Below are 19,186 nucleotides of genomic sequence, written 5' to 3' on the forward strand. Positions count from 1 at the left end.
AGAGCATATCTGAAGTGAGCATGGGCCACACTTTTCCTTAGGCTGTGGTGGCGACCACCCCCTTGGTGAGAGACAGAACTCGTTTCAGAGGGCCTAAAGCCAGATCCAGGTGCAGCCAGGACTTCTCCTTGGGAGAAGGCAGGAAGGGAGGAAGTAAGCTCAGGGTCCTCCTGCTCTACTAACTTGATTATGTTTTGTAAAACAAAATATTTACCACTAATTAGATGAAAATATAATTGATTATACTCACACATTATTTATTCTTGGACTATATTCCTAAACCAAAACAATAAGACTATGGTTATAAAACTATAATATTAGTAATCAAACACACATGCACATAAAATAATTGTTTGTCTAGACAATTATTTTAGAATTCCTTAAATTAACATTCACTATTTGAACAGTATTCCTTTCCTGATATATTGTTCTGGCCAGAATGGTAAAATTTCCATGGAAGCAGTAATATTCAATGTCTAGTCTGTTTTATCATTCTATTTAACTCTATTAATTGTGTTTTCCTTTCCTGTGGAATGAAAAAACAGAGGGGGAAAGAAAAGATAATTTGGGATATTTTTCTTTCTTCTTTTTTAATTTTTGGCTGCACCCCATGGCTTGTGGGACTTTAGTTCTTGGATCAGGGGTCAAGCCCACGCCCCCTGCATTGGAAGGTGGAGTCTTAACCACTGGACCATCAGGGATGTCCCTGGGATATTTTTCTTTGTTGATACTAACATTATAATCTCAAGAAAAAATTTACTTTAAAAATGACGTCTTGGAGACTTCCCTGATGGTCCAGTGGCTAAGACTCCGTGCTCCCAACACAGGGGGCTTGGGTTCAATCCCTGGTCAGGGAACTAGATCTCACACGCCGTGACTAAGAATTTGCATTTCACAACTAAGACCTGGCACAGCCAAAGAAATAAATACTTTAAAAAATTAAGCCTTGAATTTCTGACAGTCAAGTTCCTAAATTTCAAGTTATCAATACATTTTCTAACTGAACAGAAAACTATGTTATGCTTTATGCTTTTTTATACATTAAGTGTCTGGATCAAGTAAGCCAAGAATTGACTATACATAGAGATCAATCTAGTTAAATAGCTGGTGGGGTTGTTGAATTGATTGTTTTCTCAGAGATTATGTGGGGATAGTTTTAACCTTTTCTTTTTTTTTTTTAAGCTTTTTTAATTGAGATGGGCCCAGAAAAGTTTGAGGGACTTACCTACTGAAAAAGAACTTACCGCATTCATTCCTTGCCCAAAAAAGGGCACGATGGCATGGGCAGCATCTCCCATCAACAAACAATGTGATTTAAAGTGAAAAGAAGAGCATTTAACGGATATCATAGACTGGGCGGGCAACAGAAAGAAATCTTGTACCAGGGCTTGCCTTCAGAAGAAAACAATCAAAATGTAAAAATGTTAAGCTGGGTATTAAATACTGCATAGTTCTTTCAGATTTATTGGCTTTGTCAACATAATATTTCATTGAAAAATACATGAGAATGCCAGGAAGAAAACAGCTGAAGTTTCCATTGTTCCAAATTCCATTGTTCTAATTACATTCTTAATTTGAAACAATGTTAATCATATCCAAAAAGAACAAGAGTAGCTGAATTTGGATAATTTTAAATATGCCTGTGTTATATGTCAGGAAAATTTCATTATCTAGCACATAAATCACACAATTTTCAGCTATGTTGGTATATTTCAGGTTTCCTTGGAAAAAATTGAGATGCAGTTGTGCATGTTATTAACACTCAACAAACCAAAATTAAGTTAAGTGAGTCCATGTGTATCTGGAAATGAACAACTGGAATCAAGCTAGTATTGCTCAAGTATCTACAAAGGTTTTGTGGGCGCTATAGGTGGAGAAGTACTATGAACATTTATCATGTGTACTTGCTCAGTCATGTCTGACTCTTCGTGACTCTATGGACTGTAGCCTGCCAGACTCTTCTGCTGTGGAATTTTCCAGGCAATAATACTGGAGCGGGTTGCCATTTCCTCCTCCATGGGATCTTCCCGACCCAGTGACTGAACCTATGTCTCTGGCATCTCCTGCACTGGTAGGTGGATTCTTTACCACTGAGCCATCTGGGAATCCTGTGTACATACACTAGATGATATTACATCTAGTGAGAGAGGCAAGAAATAGCCACAGAACAAGTTCCAAAAGTATCTAAGGGCTAAATTTTGGCATGAGAGATTTCCATTCAATGCCAGAGAAGGAGAAACCAACATAGCATTTGAATTGATATGCAGGAAAGGATGAGAACTGACAATTTTAAAAAAGATCTGCTATGACTTGGCAGTGGGCTATCCCTTTTACATAATTAACTCATTTAATTTTCAAAATTGCCCTAAAAGTAAGGCATCCTGATGTCTATTTTAGTGATGAAAAATCTGAGACCCAAGGAAGTCAGGGACAAGAGTAGTGTTAAAACCTTGCCTTTCTGCAGCATTGTGCTGCCTTCATGAAGATGTCACCGGAGGTGGAATGGGAGTTAGGTTCTAGGACAGAGGGACAGGGGAGAGAGGCACTGAATGAGACCAAATGCTGTCCATGTGGTGATGTTGAAATGGGCCAGAGGAGCTAAGACTCATAAGCCAGACAGCTGGTACAATTAGCTATCAGTTTGGAAAAACTTTACACATGCCTGGCCCTGTGCTGAATGGTTTATAGGCATTATTCCCTTTACTCTGCACAACAACCCTTTGGGGCAGGTACAACTATCATCAGCATTTTACTGTGAAGGGTATGAGACATAGGAAAGCTAATATAGCTAGCAGCTGGTGGACTTGAGGGTGCCATCATATAGATTTGTGTTCCCACCAGCAGGAGGAAGCACAGCCGAACTCTGTGGCACACCGAGACCTGTGGGGCCTGAGCACCTGCAGAGGGAACATAAAAGACCCAGGGACAATGGTAGCTTGTCTTTCCCAGAGATACCGGCCCAGCCTGGGATTTTTTCAGAATTCCTGTTTGCAGCACAAGATCCTCTTGGACTTTTGCTGTAATCTAGGTTTCCCATCCAGGTCACTGCATGATCAGGAAGATCCCCTGAAGGAGGGCATGGCAATTTCTTGCCTGGAAAAACCCTGTGGACAGAGGAGCCTGGCGGGATATGGTCTATGGGGTCTCAGAGTCGGATATGATGGAAGTGACTTAGCACACATGCAGGTTTCCTGTCCAGGTCACTGCATTACAGATCATTTTTAACAAAAGCTAAAATAAGGTGCATTAGCCTTTATCTGAATTTTGAATACCTCAAACAAGGGGTCAAAAGGCACAATTGGACATCTTGAAACTTACTTTCCAATTAGAGGGATGGAATCCGGAAAGTATTTCTGGAAGAAGTCCAGCACATCACTACTGGTTAGCAGTTTTTCAAACTCTTCAAAAGGCATGAACAAAGTACACGTGAAAGATTTGTTCTGTGATGAGAAGAGGAACAGTGTGTGAGAGATTGGGGGTCAGGCAATGCTGGCCCTAAGACAGATCCTCAGTCTCAGAGAGCTTGCTGTGGCTCAGGGGACTCTGGGAGGAGTGTCCAAGCAGACAGGAAAAGCACCCTCATTTCTTCCCTCACTTCCTTCCCTCACTTCCCAGGAAAAGCTCAGTCAGGGGTCCCCAGGTACACTTCTGCTTCTTGGTTATTAGGAAACTTTCTATACTGTAAGGAAAGTTATGACCAACCTAGATAGCATATTCAAAAGCAGAGACATTACTTTGCCAACAAAGGTTCGTCTAGTCAAGGCTATGGTTTTTCCTGTGGTCATGTATGGCTGTGAGAGTTGGACTGTGAAGAAGGCTGAGCACCAAAGAATTGATGCTTTTGAATTGTGGTGTTGGAGAAGACTCTTGAGAGTCCCTTGGACTGCAAGGAGATCCAACCAGTCCATTCTGAAGGAGATCAACCCTGGGATTTCTTTGGAAGGAATGATGCTAAAGCTGAAACTCCAATACTTTGGCCACCTCATGCAAAGAGTTGACTCATTGGAAAAGACTCTGATGCTGGGAGGGATTGAGGGCAAGAGGAGAAGGGGAAGACAGAGGATGAGATGGCTGGATAGCATCACTGACTCGATGGACGTGAGTCTCAGTGAACTCTGGGAGTTGATATTGGACAGGGAGGCATGGCATGCTTCGATTCATGGGGTCGCAAAGAGTCGGACATGACTGAACGACTGATCTGATCTGATCTGATCTGATACTGTAAACTCCAGATATTTTCATCAAGCAAACACTGCACTCCTTATACTATTAATAGGTGCATTGGATTTGAATTCTCCTCTTTTTTTTTTCTTTACTGTTATTCCATTTAAAACACTATGACATTAGGGCCTTGGACCCCAGGATTCTTGACAAGAGAAAGAAAAAACAAAGGTAAATAAAAGACCAACCAGAAAAATATAAATAGATATAGGTGTCTATATTATATATAGAGATTGTTGTTGTTTAGTCACTAAGTCATGTCCAACTCTTTAGTGACATCATGGACTATAGCCCGCCGGGTTCCTCTGTCCATGAGATTTCCCGGGCAAGAATATTGAAGTGGATTGTCATTTCCTTCCCCAGGGGATCTTCTGGACCCGGGGATTGAATTCACATCTCTTGCACTGCGTTGGATTCTTCATCACTGAGCCACATGGGAATCTCCATATAGAGATAATAATAACTATATATGTACGTATTCCGTTCAGTTCAGTCACTCTTTGCGACCCTATGAACTGCAGCACGCCAGGCCTCCCTATCCATCACCAATTCCCAGAGTCCACCCAGACTCATGTCCATCGAGTCGGTGATGCCATCCAACCATCTCATCCTCTGTCGTCCCCATCTCCTCCTGCCTTCAATCTTTCCCAGCATCAGGGTCTTTTCCAATGAGTTAGCTCTTCGCATCAGGTGGCCAAAGTATTGGAGTTTCAGCTTCAACATCAGTCCTTCCAATAAACACCCAGGACTGATAGCAAAAAAGTCTCTAAGGTCTAATGAAAGAACAGCCATGCTCCTTTTTGATAATGAATATTCAAATGTCCTACAGACCTTAAAGGATGAAAAGTACTTCATAATATATAACCTAAATATCTTTGGCTTTATTTGGGGGCAGCTTCTTCCTGCACTGTCTTGGGAGAGGTGACAGTCAGGTACCACCACACACAAACCCCCATTAGTCATTTGTATAAGTTGAATATCCTTTCCAAAGTAAATAACTTGTATTTCTTCAGGTTTTTCTTCAATATCCCCAAAGTTTCATATATAATCATTAAACAGACTAGACAATGATGAAGTTGACTACGTACATGTATATAGTATATAAAAGTAAGTAATGAAAACCATTAATCATATAGGCAAAATGAGAGTTAATAAAAATTTTACACTACCATGTTAGGAAGTGCAATCATCATAAAGGTATCTCTAGGCCAAATATGTAGATAATTAGGTTCCATGGCATACTGCAGGGGAAAAATATACATATAATTAGTGTATTAATGCAGCTCATCTGCATTAACAAATAAGGCACACCGACTCTGTTTATGTTATACTTGTACCTACAGCAATTTAGATCACCGCAAGTCCTTCTAAACATTAAGTCTAAGCAAAGACAGTTTGCTTGCTGTGAAAAAATAGCTTTACGATGAACTCCCACTTAATTCCCCAGGTGTTAGAAGTGTTAATCATTCAGTCATGTCAGACTCTTTGCAACCTCATAGACTGTAGCCCGCCAGGCTCCTCTGTCCATAGAATTGTCTTGGCAAGGATACTGGAGTGGGTTGACATTTCCTTCTCCAGAGGATCTTCCCCATCCAGGGATCAAACCCGAATCTCCTGCATTGGCAGATTCTTTACCACTGAGTCACCTGGGAAGCCCATAAGTAGTATATAATACTGCTATCCCAAACAGCGGAGAGGGCAATGGCATCCCACTCTAGTACTCTTGCCTGGAAAATCCCATGAACGGAGGAGCCTGTTGGGCTGCAGTCCATGGGGTCGCTGGGAGTCGGACACAACTGAGCAACTTAACTTTCACTTTTCACTTTCATGCATTGGAGAAGGAAATGGCAGCCCACTCCAGTGTTCTTGCCTGGAGAATCCCAGGGGCGGGGGAGCCTGGTGGGCTGCCGTCTATGGGGTCGCACAGAGTCGGACACCGACTGAAGTGACATAGCAGCCCAAACAGACTAGACGTTTGAATTTCAACTAGGATAGGTTAAATCAGTACCTTAAAATGTATGTTTTACATGCAAATCAAGTATTTAACTAATGCTTTGTACCTTTTATTACTTATAAGCCAAGATCCTCGTTGCTTCTGTTGGTATTTTAATTTTCCTCAACATGCAATACACATACTACATATTTGCCTCTGGCCACATATGGTTTAACATGGACTCCAGGAAATAAAAAACATGCAATGCATGTCTCTTTACAACAACTCCCTGTTCACTTTATTTAATACCTTTTTTTATTTAATCATGAGTATAAGAACTCTGGACTGTCAGTACACAAAGTTGATTCCCAACCTGTTTTTTTTTTTTTTAATTTTTTCCCAAGATATAATAGAAAAAAGTAGTTGTCATTCCTTTCCTTTCTTCCCTATTCAAGAAAACATATGGAAAGGTAAGGGAGTGAGAATGATATTATTAAAAGGAGACCTCTACATCCAATTTATTATGAGTTATTGAATACATAGTACTTTGGCAAACCTTAAAATGGATCAAGACATGCTGATGAGCACAACTGCACTAGAATACACTTCTCTCTATTATAGGGCAGGGGAGGGGGAGAGTCGTAGGAAGGAGAAAAGAAAGGGAGAGGACTTACATCCCCATTCTTAGGTGGAATATTCAGCTCCATGTACCCATGAGGAATGTATTGCTGACTGTAATCAAAGCGGGGTTTCTTCATGAGGTAAGTTCTAACAGTGGAAAAGGCTCCATCACATCCTACAATGAGGTCACAGGTGACATCTTTGGGAACTTTGTCCTGTCTGAAAAATAAAATAAACCATCAAAAAAAAAAAAAAAGTCTAGTGGTGAAAATGATGAAGTACCTCTATTGGGTATAAAAAGTAGTGACTTAATAATGGGGCCACTACTCACTTTTACATATCTGATTTAGAGCTTTGAGTTGATAGCTATAAAATGAAGATAACACTTGTCCCAGTCATGGGGTTTGCTTATGAGAATGAGGGTAACACACAGTCATGCTGCTGCTGCTGCTGTTGCTGCTGCTAAATCGCTTCAGTCATGTCCGACTCTGTGCGACCCAGAGGTGGCAGCTCACCAGGCTCCCCCGTCCCTGGGATTCTCCAGGCAAGAACACTAGAGTGGGCTGCCATTTCCTTCTCCAATGCATGAAAGTGAAAAATGAAAGTGAAGTCGCTCAGTCGTTTCCGACCCTCAGTGACTCCATGGACTGCAGCCCACCAGGCTCCTCCATCCATGGGATTTTCCAGGCAAGAGTACTGGGGTGGGGTGCCATTGCCTTCTCCAACACACAATCATACTGATTCCTAAAGACATGCTAGGCCACAGAAGCCTGACTTAAAGCTGAGTTCCCTGCATGAAGGAAGAGAACCTTGAAAAGAAGGAAAAGTCCTTCAAATGGAGAAAGTGTATGAACAACCACAGGGACGTGACGAAGATCCTCTAGGAGCAGCATGTTTGTCTTAGAGGAGATCAGAAGAGGAATTTAAGAAAAGAATACAATTGGAGAGGGAGGAGAAGAGGATTTTGAATGTTAAGATGCAAGGTTTAAATACATTATTCTGGCAGCTGGGAGAAAACAATATATTTCCATTGGGCAGGTGGTGTATGAAGAGTAGTACTTTAAGACAACTTACTTAGGAGTAGAAACGTTGCAGAGGAGCCACAATGCAGAAGGGAGAGGAAATGGAGACAAAGTGACCTTAGTAGCCTACATGTGTGGGGGTGAGATCCCAAGGATTGTGGTGCTCAGGAAGAAGGACGACATAGGCTCTGAGGCAGACAGGAAGTACGAGACACTGGGAAATGTTTTCAGATCAAATGGGAAAAAATAAGGAACGGGGTATGTCAAGAATGATTTTAATTATTTGGTTAAAAGTACTAGGTAAGTCAGCTTCCCAGGTGACTCAGTAGTAAAGAATCTGCCTGCCAATGCAGGAGACACAGGTTTGATCCCTGGGTGGGGAAGAGCCCCTAGGGAAGGAAACGACAGCCCACTCCAGTATTCTTGCCTAGAGAATCCCATGGACAGAGGAGCCTGTGGTCTACGGTTCACAGGGTCACAAAGAGTTGGACATGACTGAGCATCTAGACAGCAACAACAACAAACCAGGGAAGTTAGGAGGAAGACAAATAGATGTTTGAAATTTTAGATACATTTGAGATTATGGCAAGAAGTACTTGTGAAGGTGCTTAAAGGAAAATTAATATTAAGATTGAAATAAGGGTTATTATTACAAATAGAAATGTGAATTTACAAGTAGTTGTTGAACAAACTGTGAATCCAAGATATTTCCCCCAAGTGGGATATGAGTCTTGGAACTTGAGAGGAAATGGGCTCAGCCAAGCGGAGGCAGACAAATAGTATTCAGAAAGAGGAGAGGAGAAGCAGAGCAGTGGAGAGTTATCTGTTTCAAGTTAGGAGAGTGTTAGAAGCAGAGTATGGTTACCAGTCTAGAATACTGTTAAGAAGATGAATGAGCGGGAGAATCAGGAAGAATACTGGGGCTAGTGATCAACATAAAGTTACTTGACTGTAGAAACTACTTGAAATACCCTGTTAGTAATCATTTAACTCTTTCAAAAAAGTCAAGAGCAAAGTTTACAGGCACAGTTCTCCACTTCAACCCTTCACCTGTGAAGTCCAAGGGCTGACCGGTTCTTACCCAAGCACTGTGATCACTCCTTTCTCGGGATTACATTTCACCAGTCTGTGGCCAAAGTGCACTTTTGCATTGGAGTATTTCTCAACAGCTGAAGAAACAAAGAGAGAAAACTAATGGAAATGAAATTCCAATTCTTATTTCACTTAAATTGAATTAATCATTTTCTGAGAATGGTGTGATAGAGATACTTAACAATGTAAACATCAATTAGTTAAAATGTGATTTGACAACTGTTTGGCAAATGTTCTAAGGATAATCTGGTAGTAAAAGAGATAAATAAAAATCAACTGTCTCCATCTCAAAAAAAAAATCTAACTATGTATATTCTTGCATCACTGTAATTGTTGGCACCCTAGGAAAGAAGCAATCATCACATATTTTAAAGTTACTCCCAAATTAAGGCTTAATTTGTGATTGGAAATATTCAGTCAAACTTCTTTTTTCATACTATGTCTGACTTTGTATCTCTTTTTAGCAAGTCCTCTAGACTTCTGACTCAGTTTGTTATAAATATAGATCATTGATATATAAATATAGATCTTTTTGTATCAAATAGGGGAAAGTGAGTAAGAAGACTGGAAACTTCTTAATAAATAGAATCAAATTATTTTAGTGCTTTTTTGGCCTGCTAAAAAATCTATAGTGAATTTAATTTTCTTAACTATTAGTTTTTCTCATGAGCAGGAGATCTATAATTAGGGGCTATTTATTGTTCTTAAAGCCACAAATCTGAATGTAGATGTTAGAGCTGGTGTAGACCTCAGAGAGAGTTTATTTTAAAACTCTTCATTTCATAAATGAAGTAACTGAGCTTCTGGAGGGAAAAGTGAGATGACTAAGATCACACAAAGTAAAGAATTTAGGAAAAATAAGCCAGAAGTCTGACTTTGAATTCAATACTTCTATCTGTACCCATCTCTCCTTTTCATCTCAGGTTTGGTATTTGTTGTTGTTGTTGTTCTGCTTTGCTTAAGTTTGATTTGGGGTTTGCAGACTTTAAGATTCTTGAACACAGGATTGGAAGCTTTAGAATATTGAAATTCGAGATATGCCAAAGACTTATCGATGTTTAAGAAATCTTTTGACAAATAACTTGGAGAAATCAGAGTTTACTCAAACCACTATGGGTATCTTTGACAAACACAATATGTGTTTGTGGAATCAACCTTTTTGTAATTTTTTTTTCAAATTAAATGTAGAGAAATGCAGCTCAAAGAATTTTCCATGGGACACTAGTCCTATGATAACTGAAATAACTGTTCTGTGGTCACAGTCATTACAGAAATGCTCACACTCTGACCCTCTGACTATGCTGTCTTGGTCCCCAGATACATGTGGCTCTTGAACGCCTAAAATATGGATGTTCTGAATGGAGATGGGATGCAACCACTGGGTTTTCACAACTTAGTTTAAAAAAAAAAAAAAAAGGAGTAAAATGTCTCATGAGTAGCATTTTTACATGGAGAAGGCAATGGCACCCCAGTTCTCTTGCCTGGAAAATCCCATGGACGGAGGAGCCTGGTGGGCTACAGTCCATGGGGTCACTAGGAGTCGGAAACGACTGAGCGACTTCACTTTCACTTTTCACTTTCATACATTGGAGAAGGAAATGGCAACCCACTCCAGTGTTCTTGCCTGGAGAATCCCAGGGATGGGGGAGCCTAGTGGGCTGCCGTCTTTGGGGTCGCACAGAGTCAGACATGACTGAAGCGACTTAGCAGTAGCAGCAGCAGCATTCTCACATAGGTTATATATTGAAATAATAATATTTTGGATATATTAGGTTAAATATACTATTAAAATTAATTTTGTCAATTTCTTTGTAGGTTTTCTATTGTGATTAATATAAGGTTTTAAATTATGCATATGGCTGGCATTTGTGGTCACATCTTAGACAGCATTGCCCTGGAAAATCCACACTGCAGACTAGTATAATAAAGGCCCTGAAAGTACTGTAAGAAAATACTTTTAATAGTTATTTATGTATTTATTTGGCGGCACCAGCTCTTCATTGCAGCATGTGGGATTTCTTAGTTGTGGCAGGTGGGATCTAGTTTCCTGACAAGGGATTTAACCTGGGCCCCCTGCATTGGGAGCATGGAGTCGTAGCCACTGGGTCACCAGGGAAGTCCTAGAACTTTTAAAACTAATTTGATGCAGGGTTTGCTTGTGTGTGTGCTAAGTCACTGCAGTTGTGTTCAACTTGTTGGGCCCCAGTGTAGCCCGCGAGGCTCCTCTGTCCATGGGATTCTCCAGGCAAGAATACTGCAGTGGGTTACCATGCCCTCCTCCAAGGCATCCTCCTGACCCAGGGATTGAACCCATATTTCTTATGTCTCCTGCATTGAAAGATGAGTTTTTTACCTCTAGGGCCACCTGGGAAGTCCAATGCAGGTTTTAAGTTTATCAAATTTACCTGATCACATATCCTTTTTATGTTTGTTTTACTTAATGGTTATTAACATCCCACAGGACAGTAAACCATGAAACAACCCTACATGAAAAGCTGATGCAGGATAATGATTTAGTTACAGTACTTTCAGAGGGGAGCTGTGCTATCAGAAGGAATGAGCATTTATCAGTGGAATAGGTGGCTCACAATCTGATGCCATGTATAGGAATAAGAGCTGTGTAAAAGAACTTTATATGCCAAACGGTTTAGAAGTCAAGAGGTTCAGCATTCTTTTGATTAACATATTTATGCCATTTATGAAATTGTACGCTGTGCAGTGTGTACCTAATGAAAAATGGGGGAGTATGCCAGATGGATCTTCCCCATGTTTTAGCTCCTTATTATCAGTGTTTCATTTATATTACTGGAGGCAGTGACTGTAATAGTTAAAAGCATGGACTTTGGAATAGACAGACTCAGGTTCAATCCAGATTCTGCTACTTATTAACAGTGTAACCTGTTGCACTGTGGCCCTCTCTAAGCTTCCTTTATCATGTACAAAACTGAGGTAAACATCATTTTTACTTCACAGAGTTGTTTGGAGGGTTATACAAATGGATGCAATATAAAGCAGTTATTAACATAGTGCTTAACACATCAAAGATATTTTCTATTATTTTTGAAAGCTGTCTTGTAGTTTCTTTTCTTAAGATCAGCATGAATATATAAAGCAATCTAGCCATGTATCTACTCATCCAAAAGTCAGTCTTACAAGTAAAGAAATGGAATTGAGACGAATACTAAACCCTGTTTCTGAGCCCTTGTGAATCAACTAGAGTGACCTTCCCCTTCACTCCTCCTCCCAGTTCAGTTCAGTTCAATTCAACAGATACGTTACAAACTCACCCTGGGTAGGGAACTGTGGAGAAACACAGATAAATAACAGGAACCTCTGCTCTCCAAGAGTCAGAGGTTGCTGGAATGTGTTGAGAGGGATTGATTGATTTACAAGATAGTAGAACTACTAATGGCACCCCACTCCAGTACTCTTGCCTGGAAAATCCCATGGACGGAGGAGCCTGGTAGGCTGTAGTCCATGGGGTCGCTAAGAGTCGGACACGACTGAGCGCTTCACTTTCACTTTTCACTTTGATGCATTGGAGAAGGAAATGGCAACCCACTCCAGTGTTCTTGCCTGGGGAATCCCAGGGACGGCAGAGCCTGGTGGGCTGCTGTCTCTGGGGTCGCACAGAGTCGGACACGACTGACTCGACTTAGCAGCAGCAGCAGCAGAACTACTAATGGCATGCTTTGCATAGAATGAATTTGTTTAGTACAAATGCTAAAGAAGAAAAAACTATGATCAAGGGTTACATGGAATGTGATTGGATTGATTATCCAGGATACAAATTTAATTTGCAGTCCAGGGGCTTTTCAATTAATGGATGAGTCTAGGTCTTTTTAGTTATGCACATGAGAATCTTCAGGCTTATGTACACCTTCCTCTTTATCAACTTCCTATACCCTGCATCTAATTTTGTCTCCTACAGATATCTTGAATCTATATCTCCTCCCAACTGGAGGGCTATAGCTTTAGTCCAGACTCTTGTTTTTGCACACAGCAATTTTCATAATACTTAAAAAAACTTCAGCCCTCTATCAGCCTTCACACTATTGCTTGTCATATTTCTGATAAAAAAGTCTGCTTGTGTCTCTTTGAAAATTGTTATATATGTATATTTGTTTTTCTACTAGATTGTGAGTTCTTCACTGAGGCACTCATTCAAGCCAGTGCCTAGAAGACAATAGGAATTCAATACATGCTGAACAAACAATTTTTATTTAGACCACCACTCCAGTGTTCTTGCCTGGAGAATCCCAGGGACGGGGGAGCCTGGTGGGCTGCCGTCTATGGGGTCACACAGAGTCGGACACGACTGAAGTGACTTAGCAGCAGCAGCAAGATGAAAAAGAGATGCTGGAAGATGTACCACCAGTATTTTTAAAGAAACACTTTGTATTGTACATAGTCTTGCTCTTAATAACCCCTACGATGAAATGGTAAATGACTTTCATTTAATCATATGACGAGATTAGTTTCATGTGCTTTGCTAAAAATGAGGGCTGGTGAATAAAACATTAGACTTACCCGTCAATAGATCCTTGTTTAGATTTTCTCTGCTTATAGAAAGAATATACTGCAAGAAAAATATAGTATATACTATTTGTTTCTGGAGAATGGGCAAATATGCTTCTATGTTATTCACTTAGCAATAGAAAATACTAATTATTTATCAGAAGGTTGCAAGCTCAGCTTTACAACCATTTAACTAAGTAACCTTTTTTTCTATAAACACTTTAATCAAATACATGCAATACAAGGTTCAGGTTTAAACATAGGCTTTTTCCAAGTTTGATACTATATAAAAACAAATCTTTTTTTGGTACCTAAAATATTATTTCATTAAGATAGTTTTAACTATCAAACATAAATCTCAAATATTCATCTTAGGTCTCCAAATCAAGGTGTGTAAAAAAACTTCAGAAATGACAGCATTACTAGAATAAATGTACCATTTCCCAAAGAAACTACTTTGAAATTTTCATTTCAATTTGAAAGCCTGTGTGAATGTGTGGTGTGGTTGTGGCAGGGTGAGGGTTTTTAGGAATAGGTAGACTCCAGTACATGGGACATGTACTGGCTGTTTCTGACTTCACAGGGCCGATTGTTCCATGAGACCCAGTCAAACAGTGCATAGGGCCTATGATACTTTTAGGGGTTCATGAAAATAATTTTAGTTTATTTCAAAATCATGAGAAAAAATAAATATAAGAATATGAATATATATTAATTCTTTAAAAGATAAGAATAAATCCAGTCTGGATTATATTAAAGCTTAATGTAATCTTTATATCAATGTGCTCATATAGTCTAATTTTTAATATTTATTGATTTATAGGGTCCCACAAAGCAAAAGTGTCTATCTGCTTCCCTGGCGGCTCAGAGGTTAAAGCATCTGCCTGCAATGCAGGAAACCCAAGTTCAATCCCTGGGTTGGGAAGATCTTCTGGAGAAGGAAATGGCAACCCACTCCAGTATTCTTGCCTGGAGAACCCCATGGACAGAGAAGCCTGGTGGGCTACAGTTCATGGGGTCGAAAAGAGTCAGACACAACTGAGCGACTTCACTTACTCTTACTCACTTAGGGCTCATGAAAGTCATAATGCAGTCTTGCAATTCAGGACAAGTCCATTGCTTTAAAAATTTAAAGCACATAAATTATGGGACATTACAACATTTAACACAAATATGGTCTTTTATTCATCTTGATCCCATTCAAATATAGGCATATAAAATTAACAGCTAAATCTATACTTGGTATAAAAATAACTTGGTCATGCTAAAGTGGCAACAGTAGGCTGAGAAGGAGCTTCCTGTGTCTTTGTCATAAATTAAAATTAACAGGAACTTCGTAATTCTCTGCCTTGTGGTTCTGTTTTCCAGTCTTCTACATTATTAATGTTTGCATTTCAACAGAAACCACACTTGTTATACTTCTAAATATACCAGGAAACATTCAAATTATGAAGTCTTATTAACATAAGGAAAATATTCTTTCCTTGCCAGTTGATTCCTATCAGGCTTAGTTGGGAGAAGGCGATGGCACCCCACTCCAGTACTCTTGCCTGGAGAATCCCATGGACGGAGGAACCTGGTGGGCTGCAGTCCATGGGGTCACGAAGAGTTGGACATGACTGAGCGACTTCACTTTCACTTTTCACTTTCATGCATTGGAGAAGGAAATGGCAACCCACTCCACTGTTCTTGCCTGGAGAATCCCAGGGACGGGGGAGCCTGGTGGGCTGCCATCTATGGGGTCACACAGAGTTGGACACGACTGAAGTGACTTAGCAGCAGGCTTAGTTGAGATAAACTGGGGCTGATCATCTGGGAACCGATAGACATGTTGGTCCTGCAGAAGATCAGGCAGAGTCCTGGTCTAATCTGCTCCATATCTTTGGGCAGTTTCCTATTATAATCATAACTAAGAGTCACTAACATCAAGCTTCACTTCTCCAATACATATTCTAAAAGGCTTACTGTTGGGGGCCGGGTGAGGCACTCCGCCCATGACAAAGGTCATGAGGAAGGAGGCTCGACATACGCAAAGGCGGGATCGAGCCTCAGGAGTCCCCCTGGAAATTCCCGAGCATCTACCCCCATAACCAGAGCCTGCCTACTTTACTATTTTGTGCTCTCCCCTACACCTCTGACTTTATGGGGGGCTGTCCCCCACCACCTCTTTTGGAGAAGGAGTTAACCTAGAGCTCCAGTTAATAAAAACTCCTGGGCATGACCAGAGTGTTTTAACCTACAAACTCCTCTGAAGGTTCTCTGGCCTGCCTGACAGGCTTGTCCGGCCACATGTGATTGCTCACAGCCTCCCAACTGTGAGAGGCATGAAATGCTTTAAACCTTCTAAAAACAGGTTCCTTAGAAAAGTTAGAAAACTATTAGTATAAGTATAATGGGCTGATTAGAAATTGTATTGGTGAAGGGTTTTTCATTTGTTGAGCCAATGTTTGTTGCTAAGTCTCCACATCCCCTGCCCTTACACACATTAATGAATATATAGAAGAAATAAGTATTAACCTTTGATATTAATCACGTTAGACCTTAGGCTAAGTAAATTCTTTCCTTAACTAAAACCCACTACACCCTCACCCTATAGGAATGTAACTTTATTTGGGTGGCGTCTGTTTTAAGAATAATCACCCTTGGAGAAAAAAGTGTTCTGGTTGACTGACCACTGTCACAAGGAGAGGGTCATAAATTGTCAGCAGGCCCCCCTGGCCAGAAGATGATGTAACACCCCTAAGACCTCTGTATACATTTGTATGAAGCACCTGACTTTAATAAAAGTCAGGACTCCTGTCCCCACGTGACTTTTGTATAACATCTCAGTGTATAAAAACAAGACTCTGGAAAATAAAGAATGGGGATCAGTTCCTTGAAATACTGGTCTCCCCATGTCGCTCTCTTTCTCACTCTGGCTGAGTCTCCATCTGGAGCGTGGAACCTGCCATGCTTATTAATTATGCCTGGGCTTCTAAGATCCGACCGGGGAGGCCTCAGTGTCTCCTCTCCTTCGGGAGAGCGGAAGGACGCCTGTGGCCTACGTAAGTGGTGCAAACTTCTTGTCTTGAAGTTTTATTGGTCTCCCGCGTAAACCAAGCTACTCAGCCTCTTTTCTCCACTGAATTTTCCTACTGAGCTATCTTCATTCTATTACTCTTTATATCTTTGATGAATATTTAAATAGTCGCCGAAGCTGTCTCCCCTTCGAATACCCTGGATCAGCCAGGGCTGGACCCCGGCAGCTTACCTTATGAAGAATAAGTAAGAAGAAGAACAAACAAGTAAAGAGCTGTAAAGTGACTCTTGTAACCAAAAAACCCACTAAGAAAACCTAAAGGCAATAGGATAATCTTCTTTGGAGATTTGTAAGACAATAGTTGCAGTGCTGACTTTTTCAAATATGCTATGAAAAAGTGTTTACATAACCTTCAAGAGAATGTTTTCTAGTAAGGAGGTGTCATTTTTTTTTATTTTGGGTACAGGAGTTTAAGAATAGGAATTGGGGGAACTCTGGCCTGCTCTGTATATTAGAGAATATTTTGATATTTGGCAATTGGGGAAGGAAATGAGAGGAATCAGCAAGACAGTCATAGCAAAGGAGAAAGGGCAGAAAAAATAACAGCTAGGGGAAGAAGGCTCAGAGTAGGGGGTATAGAAAAGATTTCAGAAGTCAAATTGTATACACTAGGAACTTCTGAATTGTTTGCTGGGCAATGGCACCCCACTCCAGTGCTCTTGCCTGGAAAATCCCATGGACAGAGGAGCCTGGTGGGCCGCAGTCCATGGGGTCACTAGGAGTCGGACACGACTGAGCGACTTCACTTTCAATTTCACTTTCATGCATTGGAGAAGGAAATGGTAACCCACTCCAGTGTTCTTGCTTGGAGAATCCCAGGGATGGGGGAACCTGGTGGGCTGCCATCTATGGGGTCGCACAGAGTCAGACATGACTGAAGTGACTTAGCAGCAGCACAACGTGGGCCTTCCATGACCCCCGAGTTTAGTTCAGTTGCTCAGTCATGTCCGACTCTTTGCAACCCCATGACCCACCCAGGTCTTTGGTATATTCATGAATGTTTTTTTCCTCAAACATAATTTATTTAGCACTGTGCAAATTACCATGAGCTTTACATACTGTAATGAGTCATGGATATTTTTAGCTGTTTGCAGAGACCTGACCACAGCTGCTTATATAAACTACACTTTTTTTTTTTCCTACTTAAAAAAACATCTAGAGGTATTTCAGGGACATCCACAAATTCATCAGCGTCCTCCTCCTTTCTACTCTACCATCTTTGGCATGTAGCTTCCTTCTGTAAAGTTACCTCATGGTCAAATATGGCTGCTTCTGCCCTTGCAATCTTGTTTGTGTTCCAGGAGGAAGGCTATTAATATGTATTTTGCATGTGGAAATGGGTAAAAATCATGAGTTTCATGTATGGTCATCATGCTACATAACCAAAACTAGAGGAGAAGGAGTGGACACCAAGAGGCAGCAGAGGCCAATACGTACACTCCCTGGATATTGGAAGAAATCTTGGGGTGATGGAGATGACTTTGCACTTCCAAAGGTTATGGAATTGACCAATTCAAAGCAAATTTATACAGTTCTTAAAAGATAAGGAGGGCCCATTTTCGACTCCAGTATAAAACTAATGATGCAAACCTATAAATTTAGCATTAGCTCAGTTCTTAAGAATTGAGGAATGGCAGGACTGATGTAGAAGGATCATTTCCTTCTTCTGTATTAAAGGCCTTGAAATGAGAACTTGCACCAACACTTTCACCTTCCTGGGCAGTCACTGGTGATGAAACTGTTTCTCCCTCACCCTTCTCTCATTCTCACTTGGAGAAGGAAGTTAGTTTCAGTCTCAGGTCCAAGTCACTCTTCTCATCCACTTTCCCTGCTATTTTGAACAATATTTTCCTCCTTGATCTATTCATACTATATTGGTCCAATCTCCAGGGAAGAGATGGATACAATGAATGGAATTTCCTCAGCACAATCAGTATTAATCCAAAAGAAAGATGGAATGACTATTATGCCTATTATGGGAAGAATATCATTTTAGAAAAAAGAACTGGTGTAACTAAGCAGCACTTCCAGCACTCCTCTGAGGGCCTCCTACACCATGCTCACTGGTTGTTGTCTGTAAGGAGATTTGTCCGGTTTCTCCCTTAATGTTGACCTCCCATAGTCATGCAGCCTGTTTCTTTATCTGTAAAGCAAGGTGGTTGGAGTCCATGCATCTAAAGCTGCTGACCGCTGTGAGATTCTGTTATCTGAAAGTGCATTTGCAAGCTTTCTCATCCGATACACACCTGACACTTAAAAATTTATTTTTTAGAAATTTGATCTCACCCAATTCTCCCCATAGAAAAACTGTCATTTGATTGGAATGATGCTAGTTTGTTGCCAATTGAAGATTTAAACAAACTATCTGTTTCAAGCCTTACTTTTTCTTCTCTGAAAGTGAAAGATTTCCTCCCTCTCTGAACGTAAGAGCTGAGTGCTCCTACCATCGCTTGCCTGAGTTCTTTTCATAGTGAACATAGAGAACTTTTCATAGGACTACTACCTGTTGTCCCCAGGTTGCAAGTTCTTCAGCAACTCGCCCACAGGAAGACAATTATTGCTTATAGAAAAGGTACATTTAGTTAGTGTAGTCTCTTCTTGACTTGCATGTAAATCATGTCATGTCCAACTCTTTGAGACACCAACGACTGTAGCCCACCAGGCTCCTCTGTTAATGGGATTCTCTAGGCAAGAATACTG

At 40.6% G+C, this 19,186-nt stretch overlaps 1 protein-coding gene across 1 annotated transcript in view; it reads right to left on the reverse strand.

The window, feature by feature from the left end:
• KMO (kynurenine 3-monooxygenase) overlaps positions 1 to 19,186 on the reverse strand; it is a 68,501-nt gene that overhangs the window by 19,718 nt on the left and 29,597 nt on the right. The window contains 6 exon segments of the mRNA XM_061382526.1: positions 1,245 to 1,392; positions 3,319 to 3,440; positions 5,391 to 5,462; positions 6,829 to 6,994; positions 8,879 to 8,966; positions 13,420 to 13,468. Coding sequence (XP_061238510.1) covers positions 1,245 to 1,392; positions 3,319 to 3,440; positions 5,391 to 5,462; positions 6,829 to 6,994; positions 8,879 to 8,966; positions 13,420 to 13,468 — 645 coding nt within the window.

The sequence above is a fragment of the Bos javanicus genome, chromosome 16, assembly GCF_032452875.1.
Source record: "Bos javanicus breed banteng chromosome 16, ARS-OSU_banteng_1.0, whole genome shotgun sequence".
NCBI classification, from domain to species: Eukaryota; Metazoa; Chordata; class Mammalia; order Artiodactyla; family Bovidae; genus Bos; species Bos javanicus.